This window comes from Ornithorhynchus anatinus, chromosome 13 (assembly GCF_004115215.2).
Source record: "Ornithorhynchus anatinus isolate Pmale09 chromosome 13, mOrnAna1.pri.v4, whole genome shotgun sequence".
Classification (NCBI taxonomy): domain Eukaryota; kingdom Metazoa; phylum Chordata; class Mammalia; order Monotremata; family Ornithorhynchidae; genus Ornithorhynchus; species Ornithorhynchus anatinus.
This window is the reverse complement of record NC_041740.1, coordinates 3,374,803-3,402,453: the sequence shown is the minus strand read 5'-3', so window position 1 is coordinate 3,402,453 and position 27,651 is coordinate 3,374,803. Positions and strand designations below refer to the sequence as shown.

The window sequence follows — 27,651 nt, the reverse complement described above, 5'->3', positions numbered from 1 at the left end:
GTGGGTTCTAATCCCACCTCTGCCATTTGTCTGCTCTGTGACCTTGGGTAAATCAATTCACTTCTCTGAACCTCAGTTACCTCCTCTGTAAAATGGGGTTTAAGACTGAAGGCCCCACGTGGGACAACCTGATTACCCTGTATCCACCCCAGCGCTTAGCACAGTGCTTGGCACATCAGTGCTGACTATGTCTGCTGGGTGACCTTGGGCAAGTCTGTGCCTCAGTTACCTCTTCTGTAAAATGGGGATTAAAAACTGTGGGCCCCATGTGGGGCAACTCCCCAGCACTTGGAACAGTGCTTGGCACATAGCAAGCGCTTAACAAATATATAATACTATTATTATTACTAGAAAGTGCTTAATAAATACCATTAAAAAAACGAGTTTACATTCCAGACTGGAAGGAGCAGAGAAGCAGCGTGGCTCAGTGGAAAGAGCCCGGGCTTGGGAGTCAGAGGTTATGGGTTCGAATCCCGGCTCTGCCGCTTGTCAGCTGTATGACTGTGGGAAAGTCATTTAACTTCTCTGTGCCTCAGTGACCTCATTTGTCAAATGGGGATTAAGACCGTGAGCCTCACTTGGGACAACCCGATGACCCTGTATCTCCCCCAGCGCTTAGAACAGTGCTCTGCACATAGTAAGCGCTTAACAAATACCAACATTATTATTATTATTATGCTCTGGGCCTCAGTTCCCTCATCTGTAAAATGGGGATGAAGACTGTGAGCCTCACGTGGGGCAACCTGTATCAACCCCAGCGCTTAGAACAGTGCTCTGCACAGAGTAAGCGCTTAACAAATACCAACATTATTATTATGCTCTGGGCCTCAGTTCCCTCATCTGTAAAATGGGGATGAAGACTGTGAGCCTCACGTGGGGCAACCTGTATCAACCCCAGCGCTTAGAACAGTGCTCTGCACAGAGTAAGCGCTTAACAAATACCAACATTATTATTATGCTCTGGGCCTCAGTTCCCTCATCTGTAAAATGGGGATGAAGACTGTGAGCCTCACGTGGGGCAACCTGTATCAACCCCAGCGCTTAGAACAGTGCTCTGCACAGAGTAAGCGCTTAACAAATACCAACATGATTAGGGAGAGACCTTCAACTTCGCTTCTCCCGCATTGCCGCGTCGGGACGGGGCACGTGATCCACGTGCGCCCTGAACTCCATTCCCCACAATGCTCTACGAGGGAAGCCGGGGCGCCCACAAGTCCCAGCGGGCCGCGGGCGCCCCCAGGACTCCACTTCCCACAATGCTCCACGCAGGGAAAGTGGCGCCTCCAGATCCCGGCAGGCCGCGCGCGCCCGGCCCCCCAGAACTACACCTCCCACAATGCTCTGCGATGGACACCAAGAGCGCCTACGAGTCCCGGCAGGCCGCGCGCGCCCGGCGCTCTCCCCCCCCCAGAACTACACCTCCCATAATGCTCTGCGATGGACACCAGGAGCGCCTACAAGTCCCGGCAGGCCGCGCGCGCCCCGCACCCGGAAGGGCTGCAGGGTCCGACATGGAGCCGGTTGTGTGGGACGGTGAGTAACCCAACGTGCTGCCACCCCTCGGGGTCCCGCACCCGGATTTCCCGCCCATCCCGCCATGTGGAGCCTCCTCAATAATCCACCAATGGCATTTATTGAGCGCTTACTATCCATCCATCCATCCATTCATGCTTAGTGAGCCCTTCCTGTGTGCAGAGTACTGTACTGAGCGCTCGGGAAAGTGCAGTAACTTCTCTGAGCCTCAGTGACCTCATCTGTCAAATGGGGATGAAAACTGTGAGCCCCACGGGGGACAGCCTGATCACCTTGGATCCCCCAGCGCTTAGAACAGTGCTTTGCACCTAGTACATATGCCACAATTAATTTCATTTACAGTACAACAGTAAGCAGTGGCAGTCCCTGCCCACAACGAGCTTACAGTCTAGCCGGGGAGGCAGACATCAATGCAAATAAATAAAGTTACAGCTGTGGGCATAAAGCGCAGTGGGGCTCGGAGGGGGGAAGAGCAAAGGGATAAGTCAAATGAAAGCTGTGGACGTGAGTCCGTTGTTGGGTAGGGACTGTCTCTATGGCTGAATTGGGCTTTCCAAGCGCTTAGTACAGTGCTCCGCACACAGTAAGCGCTCAATAAATACGACTGGATGAAAGTGGTGGGGATTGGGGGGAGGGAAGAGCAAAGAGAGCAAATCAGGGAGACGCAGAAGGGAGTGGGAGATGAGGAAAAGTGGGGACTAAGTGCAGAGCACTGTACTAAGCGTTTGGGAGAGTATAACAGAATAAACAGACACTTTTCCTGCCTAATCCCCAAAATCCCTGTCCTCCTCCCCTTTCACAGTGAGCTCCGGGTGGGACCGCAACTCATCTGATCGTCTTGTGTTTAGACGGTAAACTCGCTGTGGGCAGGGAGATGGTTGTACCTACCAGCTCTGTTATATCGTCGTCCCCCGAGCGCTTAGTACAGTGCTCTACACACAGTAGGCGCTCAGTCAATACAATTGATCTACTCCAGCGGGTAGTCCAATGATTGTCAAATCATCCTCAGTGGCATTGATTGAGGGCTTAACTCTGTGCAGATCAACATACCAAATGCTTGTTAGAGTACAATAGAGTTGACAGAGTTCCCTGCCCCACGGTGACCTTACAGTCTAGCAGTGGAGACAGGCATTAAAATAAATAAGTCATTTACAGTGTATAATTTACGGGCCTGTACTTAAGAGCTGTCACGTCATCACCAGTGGTTCATATCAAGCGCTTACTGTGTGCAGAGTACCGTGCTCGGCGCGTAAGTACAATTCACCAGAGTTACTCCCCTCTTCAAAGCCTTATTGCAGGCCCATCTCCTCCAAGAGGCCTTCCCTGACTAAGCCCTCCTTTCCTCTTCTCCCACGTCCTTCTGCGTCGTCCTGACTTGCTCCCTTTGCTTGCCGCTCCACAGCACTGATGTATAAAATCATTTTACTTATCTATATTTATGTCTGATCTCCCCCTCTAGACTGTAGGTTCGTTGCAGGCAGGGAATGTGTCTCTTTTATTGTTATATTGCACCTTCCCAAGCGCTTAGTACAGTGCTCTGCACCCAGTAAGCGCTCAATAAATACAGTCGACCGGCTTAGTGCAGTGCTCGTTCATTCAGTCGTATTTCTTGAGCACTTAGCGTGTGCAAAGCACTGTACTAAGCGCTCGGGAGAAGACAACGTAAGAGTAAACGGACACATTCCCTGCCCACATTAAGCATGGAAAAAATATGATTGACTGCCTTAGTGCAATGCTCTGCGCAAAGTGAGCGCTCAAAAATATAATTGTCCGGTTGGCTTAGCACAACGCTCTGCACACAGTAAGCGCTCAAAAAATACCATTCCCTGACTGGCTTAGCACAATGCTCTGCACACGGTAAGCGTTGAAAAAATACGATCGACCGAATCGGCAGCCGCGGAAGAATAAGCGCCTAACAGACGCCCCAGTTATTTCCCCGTGTTTCTCCGTATCCCGCAGCTCGGTAGCCAGGCCCGGGCGGGTGCCATGGCCCTGATCGAGGGCGTGGGGGACGAGGTGACGGTCCTCTTCGGGCTGCTCCTCAGCCTCCTGGTGCTGGGACTCGCCTGGATCTCCACACACACCAGCGAGCGAGGCGACGCGCCCCTCCGGGACCCCGGGACCCCGGCCCCCCCCCCGGCCCGAGGCGGCGGAGACCCCAAACAGCGGCGGGGAGGACCCTCCGGGAGGCGAAGGCGTCCCCCTACGGCGACGGGGTCCCGGGGCCCAGGCGGAGCCCGGCACGATCCCCCCGGAGCCCCCCACCCAAAGCGCCCGACCGGGGCCCCTCGTCCTGAGGCTCAAGTTCCTCAACGACTCGGAGCGGGTGGCCAGGGCTTGGCCCCACGACACCGTCGGCTCCTTGAAAAGGTGAGAGGGCGGCGGGGGGGGGAGAGGGCGCGGCGGCCTAGCGGAGACAGCCCCCCGGGCCTGGGAGTCCCAAGGACCCGGCTTCCGATCCCGGCCCCGCCGCCTCCCTGCCGGGCGACCTCGGGCGAGACGCTGCACTTCTCTGGGCCTCAGCTCCCTCGTCTCTTAAACGGGCACAGGGACCGTGTCCAACCCGATTAACTCGTCGCCCCGCCCCCCCCCCCCCAGCGCTCCGAACGGTGCTTGGCACATAGTAAGCGCTCAACAAGGACGACGAGTAGCGTTCGCTCAATCCCCTCGGTCATTCGGTCGTATTTATCGAGCGCTTACCTTGTGCAGAGCACTGTGCCAAGGACTCGGGAGAGCACAGTGGAATAATAAGCAGGCACGTTCCCGGCCCTCAACGAGCTTCCATCTAGAGGGGGATTATTATTACTACTACTGATAATGATGGTATTTGTTAAGCAGAGAAGCCGCGTGGCTCAGGGGGAAGAGCCCGGGCTTGGGAGTCCGAGGTCATGGGTTCGAATCTCTGCCCTCCCACTTGTCAGCTGGGTGCCTGTGGGCAAGCCACTTCACTTCTCTGAGCCTCAGTTGCCTCATCTGCAAAATGGGGATTGAGACGGTGCGCCTCGAGTGGGACGGGAACGGTCTCCAACTGGATTGGCTTGCGGGACAACCCGACGACCCTGTATCTCCCCCAGCGCTTCGAACGGTGCTCTGCACGTAGTAAGCGCTTAACAAATACCCACATTTTTTAATTTTCATTAAGCACTTGCTGTGTGCCGGGCACCGTGATGGTAATAACGATGGTATCCGTCAAGCGCGTACTACGCGCCAAGCACTGTTCTAAGCGCTGGGGGAGCTACGAGGTCATCAGGTTGTCCCACTGGGGCTCAGGGTCTTCATCCCCGTTTTCCAGAGGAGGTCACCGAGGCCCCGAGGAGTGACCGGCCCGGAGTCGCACGGCCGATGAGCGGCGGAGCGGGGATCAGCACCCGCGCCGTCCGACTCCCAGGCCCGGGCTCTCGCCCCTGCGCCGGGGGCGGAAGGAGGCAGACGGGGTGAGAAGCCCCCGAGGGAGGGGGCGTGTGGAGGGTGGCCCCGGGGGCCCGGTACCGGGGCTGGCTGAGGCCCGCTCTCTCACCCAGGGCCCTCTCTCCTCAGGACGCAGTTTCCCGGCCAGGAGCAGCAGGTGCGTCTGATCTACCAGGGCCAGCTGCTGGGAGACGACGCCCAGACGCTGGGCGCCCTGCACCTGCCCCCCAACTGCGTGCTGCACTGCCACGTGTCCGCGCGGGCCGGGCCCCCGCGGGCCCCCTGGCCGCCGGGGCCGGAGCCGGGCCCCTCGGGGCTGGGGATCGGCAGCCTGCTGCTGCCCCTGCTGCTGCTCATGCTGACGCTGCTCTGGTACTGCCAGATCCAGTACCGGCCCTGGTTCCCGCCGACCGCCACGCTGGGCCTGGCCGGGCTGACCGTGCTGGCCGGCCTCCTGGCCTTCGCCATGTACCGCCGCTAGTGCCTGCCCGCCGGGGCCCCGGCGGCGGCCCCGAGGGGCCCGGCTCCCCCGGCCGCGGCCGGAGCTGCTGCCTCCCCCGGCCCGCCCCCCGAGCCTGCCTCCCGCGCCCCCCCGGCCCCCGGCTGGCCCCCGGGGCCGTCGACGCCCTCCCCGCGCTGGCGGCGGGGACCCTTCGGCCCGCCGGCTGCTGCCCCTGCCTCAGGGCCCGGCCCGCGCCGCCGGCGGAGCCCCCGGACCCCCGTTAGGGCCCGGCCGCCTCCGCCCGGCGCCCCCCGCCGCCCGGGACCGACGGCGGCGGGGGAGAGAAGGGCCGGCGGGTCGGGGGCCGGCGGGTCGGCCGCCGCCGCCGCCGCCGCCGCCGCCTCCTCCGTTCGGATTAAAAACTGTGAAGCTCCCGCTGCCGCCTCGCGTCCGTGTGTGGGAACCGCCGGGAGGGAGGGGGCCCGGCCCGCGCGGAGAGAACCTGCGCCCGACCGTCGGAAGGACCCGGGTCCGGAGCTCGGCTCCGCCACCCGTCCGCTGCTCGGCGTAGGACGAGTCGCTCCTCCGTGCCCCGGTTACCTCATCTGCAAAATGGGAATTAAGACCGCGAGCCCCGGGTGGGACGGCGACCGTCTCCAACCGGATCTGCTTGGGTCCGCCCCAGCGCTTACTACAGTTCCGGGCACCTAGTAAGCGCTTAGCAGATCGCTTAGAGAAGCAGCGTGGCTCAGGGGAAAGAGCCCGGGCTTGGGAGTCGGAGGTCATGGGTTCGAATCCCCGCTCTGCCACTTGTCAGCTGGGTGACTTTGGGCGAGTCACTTCACTTCTCCGTGCCGCAGGTGCCTCATCTGTCAGATGGGGATGAAGACGGTGAGCCTCACGTGGGACCACCTGATTCCCCCGTGACTCCCCCAGCGCTTAGAACAGTGCTCTGCACATAGGAAGCGCTTAATTCAACGCCAACATTATTAACAAATACCACCGTTATTATTATTACCGTTACTCTGGGGCAACTTTGGACCGCCCCCTTCCGTTTTGAGCTCCGCAAGATGGAGCTCCCTGGGGTGGTGGTGCGGGGAGTGGATCTTTACCTTGGGATCTGGGAGGAGCAGCGGGACCTAGTGGGAAGGACCTTAGCCTGGAAATCAGTCACTCATTTATAGTTATCATATTTACCGAGTGTTTACCGTGTGCAGAACGCTGTACCGAGCGCTTGGGAGAGTACAAAATAACAGTCGCGCTCTCTGCCCGCAAGAGGACCTGGGTTCCAGTTCCTGCTCCAATTCTGGTGTGCTGTGTTTCTGGTGTTGTTGTTTTGTATCTTTTAGCACTTGCTCTGTGCCAGGTACTGTACTAAGCGCTGGGATAGGCACAAGCTAAACAGGTTGGAGGCAGTCCCTGTCACACATGGGGCCCACGGTCCAAACCCCCGTTTTCTTTTTTCAACAGATGAAGCACTAATAAGAAATGCCGGTGTTGGTTAAGCGCTTACTATGTGCCAAGCACCGTTCTAAGCGCTGGGGTGGATGCAAGGTCATCGGGTTGTCCCTCGTGGGGCTCAGAGAAGCAGCGTGGCTCAGTGGAAAGAGCCCGGGCTTGGGAGTCAGAGGTCATGGGTTCGAATCCCAGCTCTGCCACCGGTCAGCTGTGTGACTGTGGGCAAGTCACTTCACTTCCTCTGGGCCTCAGTGGCCTCATCTGTAAAATGGGGATGAAGACCGGGAACCTCATGGGGGACAACCTGATGACCCTGGCTCTCCCCCAGCGCTTAGAACAGGGGCTCTGCACAGAGGAAGCGCTTAACATTTTTTTTTTTTTTTTGAATCCCCATTTCACAGATGAGATCACTGAGACCCGAGGAAGTGAAATAATAAGGACGATGGTGGTGGTGTTTTTTTAAGCGCTTCCCCTGTGCCAGCCACTGTTCTAAGCGCTGGGGGGCTACAAGGGGATCGGGGTGTCCCACGTGGAGCTCTCAGTCTTCATCCCCATTTTCCAGATGAGGTCACTGAGGCCCCGAGAAGAAGAAGAATTATAACGTTGGTATCTGTGAAGCGCTTACTCTGTGCCGAGCACTGTTCTAACCGCCGGGGGAGAGATACAAGGTGACGAGGTGGTCCCCCGTGAGGCTCAGTCTTCATCCCCATTTTGCAGACGAGGTCACCGAGGCCCGCAGAAGTGAAGTGACCAGCCCGAGGGCGGACGAGCGGCGGGGGCGGGATTCGCACCCAGAGCCTTCTGGCTCCGAGGGCCGGGGCAGGTGGTTCGCCTTGTCTGGGCCTCGGCTCCTTCCCGTGGCGGAGGGGGGCGGTGTGCGGCCGGTGGCCCGGCGCCTCCCCCGGCGCTTAGCACAGGGTCGTGGCCGCCCGGCGAGCGTCCGGCCGACGCCCCGGGGGGCGAAGGACAAGCCGGCGGCGGAGGGACCCCGCGGCGCCGCCCCGCCCCGCCCCGCCCCCACGTGACTCCCCCACCACGTGACCCCGCCCCCCGCCGCGCGCGGGGGCCGACGGGAGCCGGCCCCGACCCCAGCCAGGCTGGCGGGGGCCGCGGCCAGGGGGCTGCTGGGAACATGGCGGACCCCGCCGCCCCCACACGGTGAGGCCCACAGCGGGGGGCGGAGCGGGGAGCCGCCAGGGGACGAAAGGACGCGGGGAACGGGGGCGGGGAGGGGAGGAGAGGGCAGGGGAGGGCAGGGGCCCGGCCCTGCACGGCCGGAGGAGCGGGGGGCGGGGCCGGAGGGTTGAAGGGCGGAGCTGGGAGGGGGCGGGGCCGGAGGGATAAGGGGCGGGGCTTGGGTCGTGAGGGGCGGGGTCAGGGGAACATAGGGCGGCTGGGAGGGGGGCGGGGCCTGAGGGATAAGGGGGCGGGGCTTGGGTCGTGAGGGGCCGGGGTCAGAGGAACATAGGGCGGCTGGGAGAGGGGGCGGGGCCAGAGGAGCGAGGGGGCGGGGCCGGAGGGATAAGGGGCGGGGCTTGGGTCGTGAGGGGCGGGGTCAGGGGAACATAGGGCGGCTGGGAGAGGGCGGGGCCTGAGGGATAAGGGGGCGGGGCCTGGGTCGTGAGGGGCGGGGCCAGATGGATGATGGGAGGGCCAGGGGGCGGGGCCGGAGAAACAACGGCAAGGCGGGGGGGGCGGGGCCCGAGGGGCAGGGGGCGGATCCGGACCGTGGGCGAGGAGGCAGGAGGGCGGTGGTGTGAAGCGCTCACTCTGCGCCCGCCGAGCACCGCTCTGAGCGCCCGGGACCATCCTAGGTCACGGGGTGGCCCCGCGCGGGGCTCCCGGGCCTCACCCCCCTTCGACGGACGAGGGAACGGAGCCCCACGGCAGGGAAGCGACTCGCCCCGACTCACGCGGCTGATCCGTGGCGGAGGCGGGATTGGAACCCATGGCCTCCGGATCCCGAGCCCAACGAGCCAGGCGGGAGGACGGGCAGGGGGCGTGGGGGTGGGAGAGTGGTGGGGGACTTTTCCTCCCAGCCCCCCGAAAGTCCTCACCGTCTTCCTTCTCCGACAGCGGCGGCGGCATCCTCGGCGCCCGGCGCCATGCTCCGCGCGGTGCTGCGCGCCCGCCCCGTCCCCGCCGGCCTCCCCGGCCCGCCGCCCCCGGCCCGGTCCCGCCGCAGGGCGGTCGGTGAGCGGGGGGCCGGGCCCCCGGGGCCGGAGAGCCGGAACCCCACCGGGGTTCGCGCGTGGCATCGACCCGTGGCCGAGCGGCGCCCCGTGCGGGACCCGAGCCGCCTCGTCGCCCGCCGCCGCCCCTCCTTCGACGCCGGCACCGTCCGCGCCCGCCTGCGCCTCGCCTCCTCGCTCGGTGAGGACGGGGGCGTCGGTCCCGGGCTTCTCTCGTTCGACCCTATTTACCGAGCGCTTACCGCGGGCGGGACACCCTGCGGGCCGCTCGGGAGAGTCCGGCGGAAGGGTAAAGGGGCACCTTCCCCGCCCACAGCGAGCTCACCGTCTAGAGGAATGGGAAAGGAAGGATGCGTTTAGGCGTTAGGCCGAAGCGGCCGATAAAGTCACTCAGAGCGACAAGCAGAGTGGTCTAGCAGACAGCACCTGGGAGCGAAGAGGACCCCCATCTCGACTCCGTTTTCTAATCCCGGCTCCGCCGCTTGTCTGCTGTGGGACCTTGGGCCGGTCACCTCACTTCTCTGAGCCTCAGTTACATCTGTAAAAGGGGGATGAAGACTGTGAGCTCCAGAGGGACAGAGACTCTATCCGACCTGATTGCTTTGGATGTATCCCAGAGAACAATACCTGGCACATAGTAGCGCTGCACAAATCCCATAAAAAGAAGTCGGTCTTACTTACTGAGTACCTGTTCTGAGCAAAGCACTGTACTAAGTGCTTGGGAGAGTACGATAGAACAATATAACATATTCCCAAGCTAATGTGTCTTAGAACAATGCCTGGCACATAACGCTTAACAGATCCCATAAAAAGAAGTCCATCTTACTTATTGAGTACCTCTTCTGAGCAAAGTACTGTACTAAGTGCTTGGGAGAGTACGATAGAACAGTATAACATATTCCCAAGCTAACGTGTCTTGGAACAATACCTGGCACATAGTAGCGCTTAACAGATCCCATAAAAAGAAGTCCATCTTACTTATCGAGTACCTATTCTGAGCAAAGTACTGTACTAAGTGCTTGGGAGAATCCAATATAGCAATGTAACATATTCCCAAACACCGACGTGGCCACCGGGAGGAGGACCCCCCCCCCCCCTTTCCATCACCAGAAGTATTTATTGAGCACTTACCAAACTATCCCAATGGGAGAGTAGAAGACAAGAGTCGGCAGACACGTTCCCTGCCCGCAGTGAGCTTCCAGTCTGGAGGGGAAGACGGATGTTAATGTGATTTGTACTACGTGATTTAAAGGCCTGTACCTGGTGCTGCGGGGGTGGGGAGAATATCGCATGCCCAAGGGTCACGGATTCAAGGATGTAGACGGAGCGGAAGGGAGAGGGAGCGGGGGGGGGGGGGGGGGGGGGGGGGGGGGGAGAGGGCTCCATCGGGGAATGCCTCTTGGAGGAGATGTGACCTTAGCAAGGCCTTGAAGGTGAAGAGAGTGGTGGTCTGGGGTCTAGCGAGGGGGAGGGAAAGGAGTCGGGGGCGAGACGAGATCTGGGCACGGCGAGCTGGTGCCAGAGGAGCGGAGTTTGCAGGCCGGGCTGGGGTAGGAGAATGGCGAGGTGAGGTAGGAGGGGGCGAGACGACGGAGGGCTTTAAAGTCGAAGGTGAGGAGTCTCTGCTGTACAGGCAACCGGGTAGTGCAGTGCTTTGCACACAGTAAGCGCTCAGTAAATACGAACGAATGCTGAACGCGCCGCGGGAGGGCCTCGAGGAGGGGAGGGACGTGGACCGAACGTTGTCTTTTCCCGTCCCCCGGCCGGCAGGGGTCCCCGAGGACGGAGCACCGGTCCAGGCGCCGGAGCAGGAGCGGCAGCGCCGGCTCCCCCGGGAGCAGCCCGCGCCCGGGACGCAGGAGCCGGTGGCGGCGGAGGCGCTCCCGGCCGGGCACCGGGACCTGGAGGCCGCCCTCAGTTGGCACCGCTTCCTGCGCTACCCGCCGCGGCAGTTGCTGCGCAGCATCGCAGGTGCCCGGGGCCCCACCTGGGAGGGTGAAGGGCGGGGGACCCAGGGGAAAATCTCTTTTGGGCCTGGGGGAGCCGACCTCCCTGGGCCGGGGAGCCAGAGGACCTGGCTTCAAAATCCCGGCTCTGCCGCTTAGTAACAATAATGATAATTGTGGTATTCGCTAAGCGCTTACTATGTGCCGGGCACCGTACTGAGCGCTGGGGTGGATACAAGCAAATCGGGTTGGACGCGGTCCCTGTCCCACGTGGGGCTCCCGGTCTCAATCCCCATTTTACAGAGGAGGTCACTGAGACCCAGAGAAGTGAAGCGACTTACTTACCCAAGGCCACGCAGTAATAATCATAACGTTGGTATTTGTTAAGCGCTTACTCTGTGCCAAGCACTGTTCTAAGCACTGGGGGAGATACAAGGTCATCAGGTTGTCCCACGTGGGGCTCCCGGTCTTCATCCCCGTTTTACAGTTGAGGTCACTGAGGCCCGGAGAAGTGAAGTGACTTGCCCAACGTCCCACAGCTGACAAGCGGTGGAGCCGGGATTAGAACCCACGACCTCCGACTCCCAACCCCGGGCTCTTTCCACTAAGCCACGCTGCTTCTCTGTGGACAAGTGGCGGAGCCGGGATTAGAACCCCCGACCTTCTAACTCCGAGGCCCGCGCTCTATCCACTCTACCGTGCTGCTTCTCACTTGCCTGCAGGGTGACCTCGGGCAGGTCACTTCACTTCTCTGGGCCTCAGTTACCTCCTCTGTAAAACGGCCATGAAGACTGTGAGCCCCTCGTGGGACAGAGACTGGATCCGACCTGATTAGCCTCTATCTATCCCAGCACTTAGTACACTTCCTGGCACCCGGTGAGCATTTAACAGACACCATTTAAAAGAGAAACTAGGGGGCAGAGGGTGAGGCGGGGTCCTGTCTGCTGCCCCCTCCCCCGGGGGGACACACGGGGTGACAAGGTTGTGTCCACAGAGGTGGGCCCAGAAGGACTGAGCCCCCACGGCGTGGTGCTACTTGCCCAGCACCTGGCCCGGCACCGGCTCCGGGAGCCCCGCCTCCTCGATGCCATCGCCCACTTCCTCGTGGCCCAGGCGGCCCAGCTGGACAGCAAGGTCAGTCCGCGCCCGCCCTCCGCCCCCCGGGATCCCCCCGCTTCCCGACTCCCCGGCCCCCCCCTCCCTTCCCGCAGGTGGTGCAGAAGCTGCTGCTGCCCTTCGGGCGACTGAATTATCTGCCTCGGAACGAGCTGTTCGTGCCCTGCCTGGAGCGGCTCCTGGCCCGGGAGGCGGGCGCCGCCCCCCTCGCCACCGTCAACATCTTGATGTCGCTGTGCCAGCTGCGCCGCCTGCCTCCGCCCACCCTGTACCTCGTCTTCTCCCCGACCTTCATCCGCAACGTCATCGGTAAAAGGCGGGGCGGCGCTGGGAGGGGCGGGCGGGCGGGCGAGGGGGCCGAGGCTCCGCGCCCCGGAACCCGCTGGGAGCTCCCGGGGGCCGGGGGGGGGGGGGGGGGGGGCGTCGGTCCGTGCCCAGCCTCCCTCCTCCCGCCAGGCAGCCCCCACGCCCTCATCATGCACCGCTACCTCTCCCTGCTGGACACGGCCGTGCAGCTGGAGCTCCCCGAGTACCGAGGCCCCCGCCTGCCCCCCCGGCACCGCGTGCCCATCTTCCCCCAGCCCCTCGCCGCCGACCACGCCCGCTGCAAATACAGGTGCGGCGGGAGGGGGCGGCCCCTCCGCGGGAGGGCCGTTGAGGCAGGGGGTCCCCGTGCCCCCGGTCGGGTCGGACGCCGTCCGCGTCCCACGGTCTTAATCCCCGTTTCACGTGACCGAGGCGCGGGGAAGCGAAGCGTCCCCAGACCGCACCGCTCTAGGCCGGGAGCCCGCCGCGGGCGGGGAACGGGGCATCGTACTCCCTCCTGCGCTTAGTACCGTGCCGTGCCCGCGGCAGGCGCTCCGTAAATACCGTCGCCCGACTGATTCCCACCCGTGTCTCCCCAGTCACAAGTGGTGGGTGGCGGAAGGGCTGCGGCAGCTCCTGGGAGAGGAGAATTACCGCCAGGATCTAGTTGTGCCTCCGGGGTACTGGACAGGTGAGGATCGAGGGGTGGGGGGTGAGCCGGGCGGCCCCGGGGGGTGAGGGGAGCGTGGGGTAGGAGGGAGCCGGGGGCCGAAACTGAGCGACGCCTTGCTTTTCCTCCCAGATTTCCTCCTGTGCGTGAGCGGCGCCGGCGCCGTCCTCCCCGCCGCCGGCCAGAACCTCACGCTGCCCTACCCGCCCGGCCCGACCCCCGAGACCGAGGAGTCTGTCCTCAGGTGAGGACCGGGGCGGGGGAGGGGCAACGGGGGCGGGGGGTGCGGGGGAGCCGGGGCGGGTGCCCCCCCGCGCCCCCGGCCCGGCCCTGCTGACGCGGGCCCCCCCTCCACAGGGTGGTGCTGACGGTGCAGGAACGCTGGCACTTCTGTCGCGACGGGAGCGTGCTGCTGGGCTCCCGGGCCCTGCGGGAGCGACACCTGCGGCTGCTGGGATATCGCCTTCTACCCGTGAGTCCCCCACCCCCGCCGCCCCGCGATCCCCCCGGCTCCCCGCTCCTCACGCCGTCCCCGGCTCCGCTCCCTCCCGGCGGTCCCCGGGCCCCTGACGCCCCGGCTCTGTCCCCCGCAGCTGCCCTACCCGGAGCTGGAGGCCGTGCGGGGCCTCCCCCAACTGAAACGCTACCTGAGCCGGAAGCTGCACGCCGCCGTGGGCCTGCGCCGGGGGCCGGCGGGGGGCTGAGGAACCTCCCCGCCGCCCCCCTCCCCGCCCCGGGCCCGAGCCCCCCGCCCCGGGGCCGTTTGCACTTTGGTTCTGATAAAAGCCACTCTCCGTCCCCCTTGCCCGTGTGGTCTGTGAGGCTCCGGGACCACCCCCTCCACCCACACGGACACACGTACGCCGAGACACAGGTGCGGGGGGGGGCTGAAGAACTTTACTGCCGGGGAGGGGGGGGGCGCTTAAATTATCCACTTAAATAAAAACGAGGCGGGAAGGGGCGGGAGTGGTCCCGTCCCCGCCAAGGCCCCGCTCCCTCCGCCCACCCGGCCCCGGCCCGCCCCCTCCGCCCGCCGTCACACGGGCATGGGCATCTCGTTGTACTCGTCCACGCCCTCCCGCTCGTCAAACACGGGCTCCGCCTCGTTCGCGTCCAGCTGCGGGAGACAAGGAAGTCAGCGGGGGGCCCGGCGGGGAGGGGGCCGGCCGCTGCGGGGGCGGGGGAGGGCGGGGGCGGCTCCTTACGCATTTCATCTCGCGCTCCGTGAAGATGCGGGTGAGCAGCACCATGCGGAGCGGCACGGTGAGGATGAGGATGAAGGGGAAGGCGAGCGAGGCGGCGGTGGACATGACCGCCCACAGCAGGGCCAGGCAGAGCAGCTGCAGCCCCGTGAACAGGTGCATCCGCAGGGTCCGCACCTGGGGGCGGGGAGGGGGCGGTGAGGCCGTGGGGGGTGGGGCCCGGACCCGGGGACCGCCCCCCGCGCCGCCGCCCCCCCCCCCCCCCCCCCCCCCCGGTCCTTCCCGCCTCGCTCCCGCCACCCCGCCCGGCCGGGGCGCCGACCTTCTTGACGTAGGTGACGTCGGGGTGGTGCTTGGGGGGCATGAGCAGCAGGTGCAGCCGCTCGTAGAACTGGATGCCGTTGAGCGAGGTGACCCCCATGTACAGGAAGATGCCGAAGAGCACGGCGAGCGGGATCTGGCGCAGCAGGTCCCCGATCACCATCGAGAGGCCTGTTGGCGGGGAGGGGAGATGATGATAATAGTGTGGGTATTTGGTAAGCGCTTACTCTGTGCAGAGCACCGTTCTAAGCGCGGGGGTAGATACGGGGTCATCAGGTCGTCCCACGTGAGGCTCCCGGTTGATCCCCATTTTCCAGACGAGGTCACTGAGGCACAGAGAAGTGAAGCGACTTGCCCACGGTCACCCAGCTGACGAGTGGCAGAGCCGGGATTCGAACCCGTGACCTCTGACTCCCAAGCCCGGGCTCCTGCCACTGAGCCGCGCCGACGGCGCGGCGGGCGGGCGGAGGGGTAGGGGAAGGAGCCCCGGCCACCCACCTGCCCTCAGGGATCGACAGCGACCACCGCATGATAACTTGTATCCGTTGAGCGCTCACTACACCTACTGCTAATAATCGCGGTATCCACTGCCAGGCAGCGTACTGAGCGCCGCGGGAGATACGAGCCCCGGGTCGGGGGACCGGTCGGTCGATCCACCTGTCGGGGAGCGCTGCCGGTTCCCGAGCCTCCCCCCAGGGGCAGAACTCTGGGCCGAGCACTGAGGAAAGGGGGCCGGGGGGGAGGGGGCGGGGAGGAGCCGGCGCGGCGGCCATACCCACGAGCACGGCCACCAGCAGCCCCGTGACCCGCTGCTCCTTGACCTCCTGGATCTTGGGCTTGTCCCCGGGGGCCACGGCCTTGCTCATGACGGTCAGCGCGTTGGCGTGGGTGACGGAGCGGACGGTGGCGGCGGCCAGCCACGGCAGGCCGAAGAGCGCGCACAGCCCGCCCATGGCCACGATGAGCAGGAGATCCAGGTGGAAGCCGGACCCCTTCTGCAGCATCCGCTCCTTCTTCGAGATGATCAGCCTGCGGGGAGGGGCGGGGCGGGGCGGATCTGAGCCAGGCCCTCCGCCCGGACGAGGGGGGTGGGGGGCTCGAACGGCAGCCCCCCGAACCCGTCACCTGCCCGCCGCCGGCCCGCGCCAGCCACGAGGAGACGGAGCGGGGAGGGCAGTGCTTAAGCGCGAGCAAACCTTCCTCCCCGCGGCTCCGCGTCCACAGCGCGGGAAGCCGTGAGTCCCCGATGCCGCAGTCCGGCCAAGAGAACCTCCCTGGCCCCACGGGACCCCCCAACGGGTGGCCTTCCCCTTAAAGCCTCAGAACTACCCCCGGATCCCCGACCTCCGGCCCTTAGAGGGCTCCTGGGGAAACGGGGAGACCGACTCCGTCGGCCTCCAGCCCTCCCCCTCGCGGGCCGCCGCCACCCACGTGGTGATCTGCGTCTCCATGAAGATGAGGATGAAGACGAGGACGGCGGGCAGGAGGCTGGCGACCATCATCCAGACGGGGAAGGGCCTGGCCTCGCCCAGGGGGCTGATCACCCAGCCCCGTTTGCCGGGGGCCGTCACGGAGAAGCCACTGGGCACACTCAGCTTCTGCGGGAGGGGCGGAGGGCCGGTCAGGGGAACGGTGGAGACCGGGGACCGCGGCGGGGAGGGGCCGGCCGCGGGACCCGCCGGGCACGGTCCGCTCCGGGGGGTCTCGGGGTGGGGGCGGTGTGCGGGACCGCCCCGCCCCCCTCACCTGGGTGTACGTCTCCTCGACGCTGTAATCCACCAGCACCATGATGAGGATCGCGATGGGGACCCCGAAATCTCCGATGACCCGCCGGATCTGGAGGGACGGGGAGGGTGGTCCTACCGGGGGCCAAGGGGGCGGTCCCCGCCACCCCCGCCCTCCGCGCCCTCCTCGCCGCCACGCCCCATTACCCGGCCGGGGAAGAAGCGGCTGTTCTTGAACTTGCGCAGGAAGAAGGCGATGAAGAAGGTCCCGGCCATGAGCACGAGGGAGAGCAGTGCCGTGTTGGGCTGCCCCTGGACCCGCGCGCCGGCCGGGCCCCCCGCCAGACCCCCCGGCAGACTCCCGTTCTTGGACGCCAGCCGCGTCCCGTTCGCCACCGGCCCCGGCTCCGAGCCGTTGGAGGCCAGGCAGCCGTTCAGGGGGTGCTCCTGGAAGATCTGGGGGGGGACACAACCGGACGGGAGGTCACGGGGTCCCCGTGGTGGGGGCCGGAGCCGGGAAGAGCAGAGCGTGCCAGCCGAGGGGAGGGACCCTCGCCCTCTGCCGCCCCGGCCCCCCCCCCAAACACACAGATACACCCCTCCTGGACACCCACACTGCCCGGGCACCGTGAGCTCGTCCTGGGCGGGCGATGTCACAGTTGACGGTAGTACTTTCCCAATCGGTACAGTGCTCCGCACACAGTAAGCGCTTAAATAGGACCGAACGAAAGAATGCACTGGGCCGCCCGGGCTCCTCCCGCCAAAACGCACGTCCGCCCGCCCGCCCCAACCTTGATGAGCTTGAAGAAGGTCTCATAGATGAAGATGAGGGAGATGAGGAAGGCGAAGATCTCCTGGGTGAAGCGGGAGACGAAGCGGACGAGGAAGCTGCCCTCCAGGGCCACCATGAGCAGGACCAGGACCACCAGCCAGAACCCGATCCACACCCGGCCCACCAGGTACTCCAGCCCGTTGCTGTCACAGAACTGCGGGACGCCGGCGGGGGTCAGAGCCCTGCCGGGCGCCGGGGGCACGGTCACCCCACGGCCCGCGGGCACGGCCCGCTCCGGACTCGAGACGTCAGCGCGCTGGACTCCTCCCTCAAGTACGCCCCGAGGGTCCGAGCTGCCGGGCCGGCCCGGGGCCGGGGGGCGGATGGACCGGGCCCAAAGAGACCCCCGGTATTCAAGCCTTGGGGTGGGCAGGGAATGTCACCGATTACTGTTGTATTGCACTTTCCCAAGCGCTTAGTACAGTGCTCCGCTCACAGTAAGCCCTTCACAAATTCGATCGAATTAATGAATGAATGAATGAATGAGACTGGGGGCCCCCCTCCTCGTCCCAGACCCTCCCCCTCGGTCCGCCAGCCCACATCACCGAGAAGAAGGCCTCCTCGAAGACGAGCAGGGGTCCCGAGAAGCCGATGATGAGTAGGGGCTGGGCGCCCAGCAGGCAGAAGATGACTCCCTGCAGGGCCGTGGCCATGATCAGCTCCGACACCCCGATCAGGTCCTGCGTCTTCTCCCCTGGGGGCGGGACAGGTCGCAGGGCACGGGGGATCGCGGCCGCGGGCCCCCGCCCGCCTCCGGTAGCCCTCGCCAAGCGGTCCCTCAGTCGCCCGTCCCAAGCAGCTCCCCCCCGATCCGCCTGTCCCGAGGAGCCCCCCGACCCACCCGTCCCCCGCGGCCCTCACCGAGCAGCCCCCCGAAGGTGATGGCGGGGGACAGGGCCGCGAAGTAGATGAAGATGACGGCGGCCAGGCACTGGGGGTCGAGGGCGTCGCGGAAGTCGCTCAGGTAGTGGGGGTAGCGGCGCCGCACGTCCCGGATCAGCCCCCCGAAGGGCCGGCCCGTCCGCCGCAGGGGGTCGTCGTCGTCGTCCGCCCCCCCGGCCGCCTCCGCCATCTGCAGGAGCGCTGCAGGCCCCGGCGCGGTCAGGGGGTCCGGCCCCTCCCCCGGCAGCCCCCCGGCCCCGCCGCCGTGGCCGCTCGCCGCTCCGCCCCCCCCCCCCGCCCGTCGGGGCCCGGTCTTCCGGCGGCCCCCGTACCCTTGTCCTCGGGGGTCTTGGGTTCCAGCCCGGCCCCGGCGGGCAGCAGCCGCCCCTGCTCCTCACGCTTCTTGAGCATCTGCCGCTGGAAGTGGGCGACGGAGCGGAGCAGCTCCTCGCCCTGGACCTCGGACGGGGGCAGCACCACGCTGCAGTCCAGGAAGGCGTTGATGGCCGTCAGCAGGTCCTCCCGCTCGTCCGCCAGGTAGGCGGCTTCGTGGAACTGCTGCGGGGGCCCGGGAGGAGGAAGACGAGGCGCTCAGCCGAGAGCGGGGGGGGGAGTCCCGGGGAGCCGGGGGTCCGAGCGGCAGGAGGGAGACGAGGGGCTTGGGGAGGCAGAGGGTATCGACGTCCGTCCCCGCCGCTCTAGACCGTAAGGTCGTCGCGGGCAGAGAAGGTGTCCGATTAGCGCTACGCCGTCCTCCCCCGAGCGCCGAGTACGGCGCCCCGTACCCGGCGAGCGCCCGATAAACGCGATCAGATGAGCGGACGGAAGACAGGCCCGCCGTCGCGGACGGGAGAGGGGCAGCCGGTCCCGGGTTCGAAGCGGGACTGACCTTATCGGACATCAGGGTGGAGATGGAGCGGCCGATCTCGTGGTAGTCCATGTTGGCGCTGCTGGGGCCCAGGAGCAGGAAGAGGAAGCGCACGGGCACGGGCACCTCCAGCACCGCGTCCAGCTCCGCCGCCTCCCGCAGCCGCACGAAGGCCATGGTGGGCCGGGCCAGGAACTCCACGCAGCCTGGGGGCCGCCAGGGGAGGAGCGGGTCGGACGGACCGGAGGGGAGCCGCCCCGCCCCGCCCCGCCCGCCGCCCCGCCCCGCCCGCCGCCCCACCCACGGCCCGAGCAGACCGGCCCCGCCGCCCCGCCCCGCCCCGTCCCCCGGACGCACCGACAAGCACCACCGTGGCCTCCGCGTTCTCGGGGATTTTCTCCAGCAGCTTCAGCTCGTGCTTGGACTTGGAGCGAGTGATGCCGGTGGGAGGGGCCGGGGGCGGCAGCTCCCGCTGGAAACACGGCGGGGAAAGTAGGGGGGGTCCGGTGAGGCGGAACGGGTCGGCTCCGGATCCTTCCCCCGAACCCCCCGATCCCTCTCCGCGGCCCCCGCCCTCTCACCTTCCCCTCAGGCCCCCCCAGCTCTTTCTCCATCTCCAACCGGATGTCGGGGGGTCCCCCGATCAGGGGCTCGGTGACGTGGGGGTCGCCCTCGGCGCCCTGGCCGTGGTGATGCCCCAGCAGGGAGCCCAGGGAGCCGGCCGAGATGTTGCGGGGGAATGAGAAATCCTTCTCGTCGCTTGGGTGGCTGCGGGGAGAAGGTGGGGGGGCTCGGCGTTGGGGGGAGGGGGCGGCGGGGGGTCGTCCCGGCCCAGGGAATGGAGGAGGTTGGGCGGGGGAGGGTGCAGGGGAGGGGGCCTCCGCGGCTGCGGCCTCCTACCTGTGTTTCAGCAGCAGAGCTCGCAGTACGTTGGCCCGGTCCTCCGCTTTGATCTGGTCAGAGATGACCATCTGCTCCACCACCTGGTGGGCCACCCCGGGCAGGGTCTGCTGGTCCAGGTCCAAAAGCACGGCACCTGGAGGGGAGGGGATGGCGGGAGCGGGGCGCTTGGGAGCGGACGGGGGTGGGCGACCCGCGCGTCTCGCGGGAAGGGGCGGGGGCTGCCGGGCCACCGCGCTACGGAACCGAGAGGGGCCCGAGGGGGTCTCGGGAACGCTGGGGACTGATAGGGTGGGGTACTACGGACCAGAACCTCCCGGGGCTTCGGGAACGGGAGCAGTGGCGTGGAGGGAAAGGTTCCGAGGACCAGGGTCCTCCAGAATTCCAAGAGGGCCGGTTGGGGGTTATCAGGGCCCAGTTTCCTCTGGAGATCGGGAACCGGGTGGGTGGGTGGGTATGTGTGTGTTTGGCGGGGGGGAACCATCGCGGGTCAGGGTCCGCTGAAGCTTCGGGAGGACCAGTCGGGGGTTACCGCGGAGCGGGGCCCTCGGGAACTCAAGGAAACCTGGCAGGGTGCACGCGTGTAGCGTGCGTGCGGAGGCGTGGGGGGGACGGGATCCCCACCGTGGGCCAGGGTCCTCCGGAGCTCCAGGAGGCTGCGGAAGGAGAGCGAGGCGACGTGGGGCTTGCCCCAGCGCTCCGTCTCCTCCTCCACGTCCTCCTCGAACTTGATCCAGCGCGCCGTCTCGCGCCACTGCGGCTCCTGGTTCTTGTCCAGCAGGAGCTCGTTCAGCTCCACGAACACCTGGAAGGTGGGGGGTGTCGGGGGGAGCATCGGAGAGCGAGCGTGAGAGTGCGAGCGCCAGCGGGCGCGTGCACGGGGGGAGGGCGACCGGGGGGCCCGGCGGGAGGAGGGAGGCGGGGGGTCCGGGGAGACAGCTTCACCTCGTGGGGCTGGTGGAGGTGCCGGGCCCGGGTCCTCGGGGCCGAGCCGGGCTCCCGGCCCTCTCGCCCGCCCTGCACCGGGCCCTTGGCGTTCTTCCGCACCAGGTGGCGCCGGACCCCGGGGACGTCCTCGAACCTGTGACCTGGGGGGCGGGGGGGAGGGAGGTCAAGGGCCGGACGGGGCCGGGCCCCCCCACCCCGCCTCCCTCGTCCGCGCGCCCGCCCGCCCGCCCGCCTCTCACTCTTCATGAGGTCCAGGTCGGCGGTGCCCAGGGTCTGGGCCTCGCTCTCGTCGGTGGGCACGCGGGGCAGCAGCGCCTGCTCGGCCCCCGTCATGCTGCCGATGCGCCGCCGCTCCTGCAGGTTGTAGCTGCGGTGCCCGGCGGGCTGCGGCTTGGCCGGGGGCTTTCCGGGGCCGCCCGCGTCCTCGCCGCCGGCTACCGCGGCCTCCTCGGGGGGACCCCTGCAACGCGCCGTCGAGAGGCGGGGTTGGTTGAGCCCCGGTCCCCCCACCGACGCCCCCCCCCCCGACCCCTCCCGGACTCACCCGGCCTGTGCCCCTCTACCGGCTCTGGGAGCCGTTTCGGGGCGGGGGGACTGTGGGGGAGGGGAGGCGGCCGGCCTCTCCGGCCTGCGGTCGGCGGCGGGGACGGCGGCGGCGGCGGCGGCGGCATCGTCCTCCTGGAGGAAAAACTGCAACCGGGGTCCAGGGTCCGGCGGGGACACCGAGCCCGGCCGACCCCCGCCGGCCCGCCCGCCCGAGCCCGGGCCGACGACCCCCTCCCTCCCCGACTCACCTGGACGGCGGCGGGGGGGGCGGCGGGGGTGACGCGCGGGGAGCCGTGGGGCGCCGCCCGCCCCGCCTCGGCGTCGGCGGGCTCGTCCTCGTCCTCCTCCCCCTCCTCGATGGTGGGGGTCTCCCCGGTGGGGGATGCCCCGGGCCGCCGTCTGGGCTTGCGGCTGGGCCCCTGGGGGGTCTTGCGGCGGCGCACATCGGGGGGCAGGTGGGTGGACAGCGGGTGGTGGATGTGGTGGGAGGACTGGCGGTGGTCTGGAGGGGGAGGGACGGAGGGAGGGAGGGGGCTCAGCCCGGGCGGGGGGAGAGGGCGGCCCCGGCCCGGCCCCGCCGCCCCCCGTGGGCCCCAGCCCCCGGCCCCCGCTCACACTCGAAGTCCTCCTCGCCGTAGCAGCGGCCGGGCTCGTCCCCGCCTCGGGCCCCGGCCTCCTGCAGGATCTCCTCGAACCGCTCCAGGCCCAGCGTGCGGTGCAGCTCCCGGTCCAGCTCCCGGTCCAGCTCCCGGTCCTCGGGCTCCGGGAAGGGGGCGGCCCCGGGCCCGGCCGGGGGGCCCGGGCTCTCGGCTTCGGCCTGGGCGGGTGGACGAGGGGACCGTCACTCCCCCCCGTCCGCCCCCTCCCCGCCGGACTCCCGGGAGATCTCCACTGGCCCCGTGACGCCCCTCTTCCCCCTCCCCCCTCGCCTCCCCCCGGCCCTCCGAGCTCCGCCCCCCGCCCCACCTGAGTCATCCTGCGGGAGCCCGGCTGCGGGCCGAGTCGCCGCCGCCGCCGCCGCCGGACTGCGGCGGGGCAAGGCCGAGCCCCGGGACCCCCGACCCTCCCCCGCCCCCCTCGGTCGGTGTCCCCGCCGGAGCCCCGCTCCAGCCGCCGCCAAATATTTGCTCAGGAGCCTCGGGGCCTGAAGGGCATCGGGATCGTCAAGGGCAGGAGGAAGGCGGGGGGTGGGGAGTATGGGGGGGGGGGGTCCCCACCTTGGCGGTGTCAGCGACCGTGAACGGGAGGGGGGAGGGGCGAGACCAGGGCGAGAGCCCAGGGCAAGAGCCCAGGGGACCCGGGGTCCCCTGAAGGGCAGGGCCGGGGAGGAGAGGGGGCGGGGTCCCGGGGAGGGGGCTGCCGCCCTCCACGTGGGTGGCAGAGATTGGGCTGGGGGCGCCCCCGCCCTGGGCTAGTCCGGGCAAACGACCGACCGCCCTTCCTCCCCACCCAAACACACGGCGATGGCCACATCCCACGGGCCGGGCCGGGCCGGGGGGCCTGCGGGGAAAGGTGGGGGGGGGGGGGGGAGGAAGAGGAAGAGGAGGAAGAGGAGGAGGGCGAGCAGCAGCAGCTGCTGCGAAAAAAGGAGGGAAACGGGGGTCCGGCGGGGGAGAGGGGAGGGGGTCTCCGGGACCCCTCGCACCTGAGGCCGCAGAAGGAAGTCCATGCCCTGCGTGGGAGGGGGAGGGGGTGGGAGGGTGGGGGGGGGCGAGGGAGGGTTGGGAAAGGGGAAGCCCGCGCACCTTCCCGGTCACGTGCCCGCCGGGGCCACTCGGGACGACCAATGAGGGGCCCGGGCCGAGGCGCGCGGGGGTTAATGATTCCCCGGGGAGGAAGGCCACGACACGTGGGTCGGGCCGGGCCGGGGAGACACGGGGGGCGGGGTCCGGGATGCCGATGCCCGGCCCGGGCCACCGCGAGGCCGGGGGTTCCTCGGCCTCGGAGGGTCTGGCAGCCGCGGCCCCCTGGGCCGTCCGACCTCAAGGATCTAGACCCCCCAGCTCCCGGCGGGCGGGGAATGCGTCCAACAACTCTTACTCCTGTCCTCGCCCAAGCGCTTGAATGCAGTGCCGTCATATCCAGAGATAATTACAACTAATCCCAATAATAACGCCGGTGTTCGTTAAGCGCCTACTATGTGCCGAGCACCGTTCTAAGGGCTGGGGTTGATACGGGGTCATCAGGTGGTCCCACCTGGGGCTCCCAGTCTTCATCCCCATTTTACAGGCGAGGGAACGGAGGCACAGAGAAGTTAAGGGACTTCCCCAAGGTCACACAGCTGACAAGTGGCGCGGCCGGGATTAGAACCCACGACCTCTGACACCCGAGCCGGGGCTTCTTCCACTAAGCCACGCCGCTTCTCTAAAGGGTATCTGTTAAAATGCCTACTGTGTGCCGAGCACGCTTCTATGCGCTGGGGTAGATACAGGGTAATCGAGTTGTCCCATCTGGGGCTCACAGTCTTAACCCCCGTTTTACCGGTGAGGTGACGGAGGCGCAGAGAAGTTAAATGACTAGTCCAAGGTCACGCGGCAGACAAGTGGAGGAGTCGCTACGAGGACCCACGTCCTCCGACTCCCAACCCCGGGCTGTACACCCCCGCCTTCAGATAACGGCCCATCTCCTCCAAGAAGCCTTCCCGGCCTCAGCCCTCCTCTCCTCTTCTCCCATTCCCCCTGCCTCAGCCGACCTGCTCCCTTCATCCGTCCCCTCTCCCACCCCCACGGCACCGGCGTGCGTACCTGCGATTTATCTGTTACTTATTTAGTCCTGTCGTCTCTCTCCCCCTCTAGACTGAAAACTCCTTACGGGCAGGGAAGGCGACTACCGTAGTCTACCCTCCCAGGCGCTCAGTACGGTGCTTTGCGCGCAGTAAGCGCTCAGAGAGTACGACCGAGTGGAATCGGCCTGCACGCGGTAGGCGCTTGATAAATACGACGGATCGATTGATAAATAAAGGCATCCCCCCCCCCCCCCCCCCCGGCCCCCAACACCCACCCACAGGGTTCCAGACATCGGATCCCCGGGAGGTCAAGGGCCGGGGCCGGGTAAGGAAGCGGACGCCCGTCCCCCTTCTCCGCCGGGCGGCCCGCCGCCCCCTCCCCCCGAACGCCCGGGCATCGCCCCCGTCCCGGGAGAGGGGGCTCGGAAGGCCGAGGCGGGTACTCACGGCGTGGAAGGGGCCCGCGCCCGGGCGCCGGGGGGTACCGTTCATGGCCGCGGCGTCAGCCCTTTTCGCTGTCGCGGCGGCTCCCCGGGCAACTTGGGGGCAGCATAACCTGGGCGGGGGCGAGACGGGGCGTGAGCGTGGCACGGGGCGGGGCAGGGGCAGGGTGAGGGAAAACCACGGGATCGCGGAGGGCGACCCGGGAGGTCAGGGAAAATCCCGAGCGTCGAGGGCGGCGGGGGTAGGGAAAACCACGGGTTCGACCCGGGAGGTCAGGAAAACCCCGAGGTCCCGCGGCGGGACCCGGAGGGGGACGGAGAACCGCGGGATCGCGGGGAGGGACCCCGGAGGCCGGGGGAGACCAAGGGGACCGGGAGCGGTACCCGAAGGGGCGGGGGAGACCTCGGGGGCGCGGAGGGGCGCCCAGAGGGGCCCAGAGAGCGGGAGACGCGCGAGGGCGGGGAGGCGGGCAGGAGGCGAAGGCACCGCGGGAGATCTGGGGAAGGAGGAGGGCCTTCCACCGACGGCGACGGGGAGGACGCGGGGGGAGACGGAGACGAATCGAGAAAGGCCGAGGGGGCGACCGGGCGGAAGAGGGGAACGGGGCGAAGCGGGAGGAGAGCAGAGGGGAGGACGGAAACCAAGGAGACACGGAACCCGAGCGAGAAAGGGAGAAGGCGCGCGCATGCGTGGGCGTCCGGGCCTCTACCTAGGATTTGGGGAGGGAGAGGAAAAAACGGGTCGGGGGGGGGAACCGGGCCGAGGCCCGAAAGCCCAGAGGAGCCGACGAGAGAGGCTAAGCTCCGGCGAAGGGCGCCGGACGGCGGGAAGGCCCGAGAGCGGAGGGAGCCGGACGCGCCGGTGGGATGGGGGCGGAGGGGGCGCGCCGGACACCCGGTCCGGGATCCTCCCGCCCCCCCATCCCCGCAATCGGGGGTGGGGGGCGAGCCGGGGGGGGGGGGGGGCGGGATTCCCACTCACCCAGCGGGAGCCGCGGGAGGGAGGGAGGGAAGGAGAGGGCCCGGCCCGGCCCGGCTTTATGCTGGGGGGGTGGAAAAGGGGGCACGTGACAAGGTTGGGGATGGGGGGGCGTGTCTCCCCCCCCCCCCCCCGGGCATCTCGCACCCTCCCCGACCGCAGCTCCCGGAACACGCAGACCCCGGGGGGGGGGGGGGGCCGGGGGGGGCGGGCCCGGCGCCCCCTCCCCCGCCATGGGAAAGTCTGAGCCGCAGGGCTGGAGCCGGGCCCGGGACCGGCACGGGCGGGGTCCGGGGGAGGGGGGCGGCAGGCGGTGGGCGTCGCGACAGGGGGCCCGGCCGGGGCCTCCGGGGGGCTCCCGGGGTCAGGGGTCAAGGGGCTGCGTGTGGCGGCCCGGGGAGGGGGTCGGGGTCGGGGTGAGCCCAAGGGAAGGGGGCGCCGAGGGGGTCGGGGAAGAGGGGCCGCTGGCGGGGGCCGGGGCTCGGCCGGGGGGGGGGGGGGGGGAAGGGGGGTCGCCCCTCCCTGCCTCCCTGCCTCCCTGCACTGCCTCCCTCCCCGCCCCCCTCGGGAGCACAAAGCGGCTTCTGTCCGGAGCGGCCGGACCCGTAATCCGGGCTGGGGAAGGCGCATTCCGGGGACCGGCCCCGACCGGCCCGGGGGATTAGCGCCGCCGCCCCCCGCCGGACCCCCGGGATTAGCCCCCCTCCGCCCCCCCCGTTCCCGGCCCGGGACCCCAGGGGTCACCTTCCCCGCCCCCCCCACCCCCCCCCCCCCGCGCCTCGGCCCCTCGCCGCTCCCCCCGATCCCCGGCCGGGCCCGGCCCGCGGTCTGCAGGTTTCAGGCTCCGGCGCCCTGGGCTGGTCACCCCAAACCCAAGCCCCCCCCCTCCATCCCTGTCCCCTCCATCCCTCCTCCTCCTCCTCCTCCTCCTCCTCGGGCCCCCGCTCACCCGCTCCGCTCCGGGCTCCTCTCCCGGGGGGGGGGGGTCCGGGGGGAGGAGGAGGAGGGCGGGGGGGGGATGGGGAGGGTCTCGCTCCCCCCGTGGGGCGGCCGCGCGCGCGCGCGCGCTCCCGGGGCGCGCCCCCGCCGCGCCCAACTTCGCCCAACTCAACTTTCCCCCGGCGGCGCCGCGGGCAGGACGGCGAACGCCCCGCCCCGCCCCCACCCCGCGTGCGCGACCCCGCCGCGACGTGCGCGACCCCGAGGAGGGCGGGGACCCCCCTCCTTCCGCTCCCCTCCCCCTCCCCCTCCCCTCCCCCCCCTCCGGGCCCCACGCGGGAACAGGGCCGCCCCCGCCCCGCCGCCCCCGGGGGGACTTTCCCGGCCGGTCCTCGCCCCCTGCCTCCCTGCCTCCCTGCCTCCCTGCCTCCCTGCCTCCCTGCTCGTGTCCGCGGGGCGGGAAGCAGCCTCGCCCACCACCGGGGAAACTGAGTCAGCAAGGGGCCGGCGGCTCAGCGCTCACCGGGGGACCCGCTCCCCCACCGCCCCGGTCCCCCCTGCCCCCGGGCCTCCGCACCAGGAAGTCTCCGGCCGGCCGGGTGGGAGGGAGGGCGGTGACGGGGGGCAGGACTTAACACCGCTCCCGAGGAGGAGGAGGAGGAGGAGGAGGAGGAGGGTGGTGGTGATGGAGCGGCTCCCCTTGGGTCAGCCACCGCTCTAAGCGCTGGGGTAGATGCCCGTTAATCGGGGTGGACGGGCCCTGTCCCGCACGGGGCTCACGGCCTTGATCTCCTTCCTCCCCCCCTTTGGCAACTAGGAGGGAGCTGAGGCCCGGTGAAGTGACTCGCCCAAGCTCACCCGGCACGCACCTGGAGGGGGGGGGGGAGATTAGAACCCAGATCCTCCCGGGCCCCTGCTCTATCGACTGAGGCCTCGCAGCTTAAGAGGTCCCGGCGGGGGAACGAGAGAGCTGAGAGCCGTGAGCCCGAGGAGGAGACCTTTGGGGGCATCGCGTTCCCCCTGACGGCTGAGGTGGCTCGGACCCTTCGGGGGGGGGGCAGGACCGCGGCCCGGGTCACCATGGCAACCACCCCATCTGCCCACAGCCCCCTCGGGGCAAGAGTGGGGGGACGGGGGGTGAAGGGCAGGGCCGCTCGGGCTCAGATGGCGGGGCTTCCGCACGCACGGGGCCCACAGGAAGGTTCGGGGAGGGCGGAGAGAGCAGGTCCCCAGGCCCTGGAAGCTCATTTTTATTCATTCGTCTTTATCGA

General features: G+C 67.8%; 3 protein-coding genes across 4 annotated transcripts; 2 read left to right on the top strand and 1 right to left on the bottom strand.

Annotated features, from left to right (window-relative positions):
* Window positions 1-1,270: 1,270 nt before the first annotated feature.
* TMUB1 (transmembrane and ubiquitin like domain containing 1) lies at window positions 1,271-5,461 on the top strand. The gene is given in 4 exon segments (XM_029077357.2): window positions 1,271-1,533; window positions 3,493-3,632; window positions 3,634-3,903; window positions 5,071-5,461. Coding segments are annotated over 4 exon segments (858 nt in total). The 5' UTR covers window positions 1,271-1,437; the 3' UTR covers window positions 5,423-5,461.
* A 3,536-nt stretch (window positions 5,462-8,997) lies between these two features.
* Window positions 8,998-13,872, top strand: FASTK (Fas activated serine/threonine kinase; the record flags this gene model as incomplete). The annotated part of the gene is made up of 9 exons (XM_029078103.2): window positions 8,998-9,214; window positions 10,804-11,004; window positions 11,974-12,113; window positions 12,191-12,404; window positions 12,552-12,711; window positions 13,001-13,092; window positions 13,204-13,315; window positions 13,429-13,543; window positions 13,665-13,872. Coding segments are annotated over 9 exons (1,362 nt in total), but the record flags the coding sequence as incomplete, so codon positions are not given.
* A 186-nt stretch (window positions 13,873-14,058) lies between these two features.
* On the bottom strand, window positions 14,059-26,437 carry SLC4A2 (solute carrier family 4 member 2). Of its 2 annotated transcripts, none has more exons than XM_029077522.2 (23): window positions 26,391-26,437; window positions 24,467-24,575; window positions 21,910-22,111; window positions 21,543-21,796; window positions 21,293-21,438; window positions 20,988-21,208; window positions 20,746-20,888; window positions 20,425-20,605; window positions 19,801-19,936; window positions 19,482-19,668; window positions 19,258-19,372; window positions 18,922-19,106; window positions 18,365-18,590; window positions 18,012-18,233; window positions 17,696-17,844; window positions 17,110-17,304; window positions 16,526-16,774; window positions 16,341-16,430; window positions 16,026-16,192; window positions 15,370-15,623; window positions 14,596-14,765; window positions 14,277-14,450; window positions 14,059-14,188 (listed from the first exon to the last, which is right to left on the bottom strand). In XM_029077522.2, exons 2-23 carry the CDS (start codon window positions 24,509-24,511, stop codon window positions 14,108-14,110), a joined length of 3,792 nt encoding a protein of 1,263 aa, XP_028933355.1. In that variant the 5' UTR covers window positions 24,512-24,575; window positions 26,391-26,437; the 3' UTR covers window positions 14,059-14,107. The 2 variants fall into 2 exon arrangements, with proteins under 2 accessions (XP_028933355.1, XP_028933356.1); XM_029077523.2 differs by lacking the exon at window positions 26,391-26,437 and adding an exon at window positions 25,445-25,477.
* Between the last annotated feature and the right edge of the window lie 1,214 nt (window positions 26,438-27,651).

Excerpts from the sequence above, each read along its gene's own strand:
- SLC4A2 (XM_029077522.2), bottom strand. The coding sequence starts at position 24,511 with ATGAACGGTACCCCCCGGCGCCCGGGCGCGGGCCCCTTCCACGCC. Across the intron at positions 19,669-19,800 it reads GCTCTGCTGCTGAAACACAG|CCACCCAAGCGACGAGAAGG; the intron begins GTAGGAGGCCGC and ends TTCTCCCCGCAG. Across the intron at positions 16,431-16,525 it reads GCCGCTTCTTCCCCGGCCGG|ATCCGGCGGGTCATCGGAGA; the intron begins GTAATGGGGCGT and ends CCGTCCCTCCAG.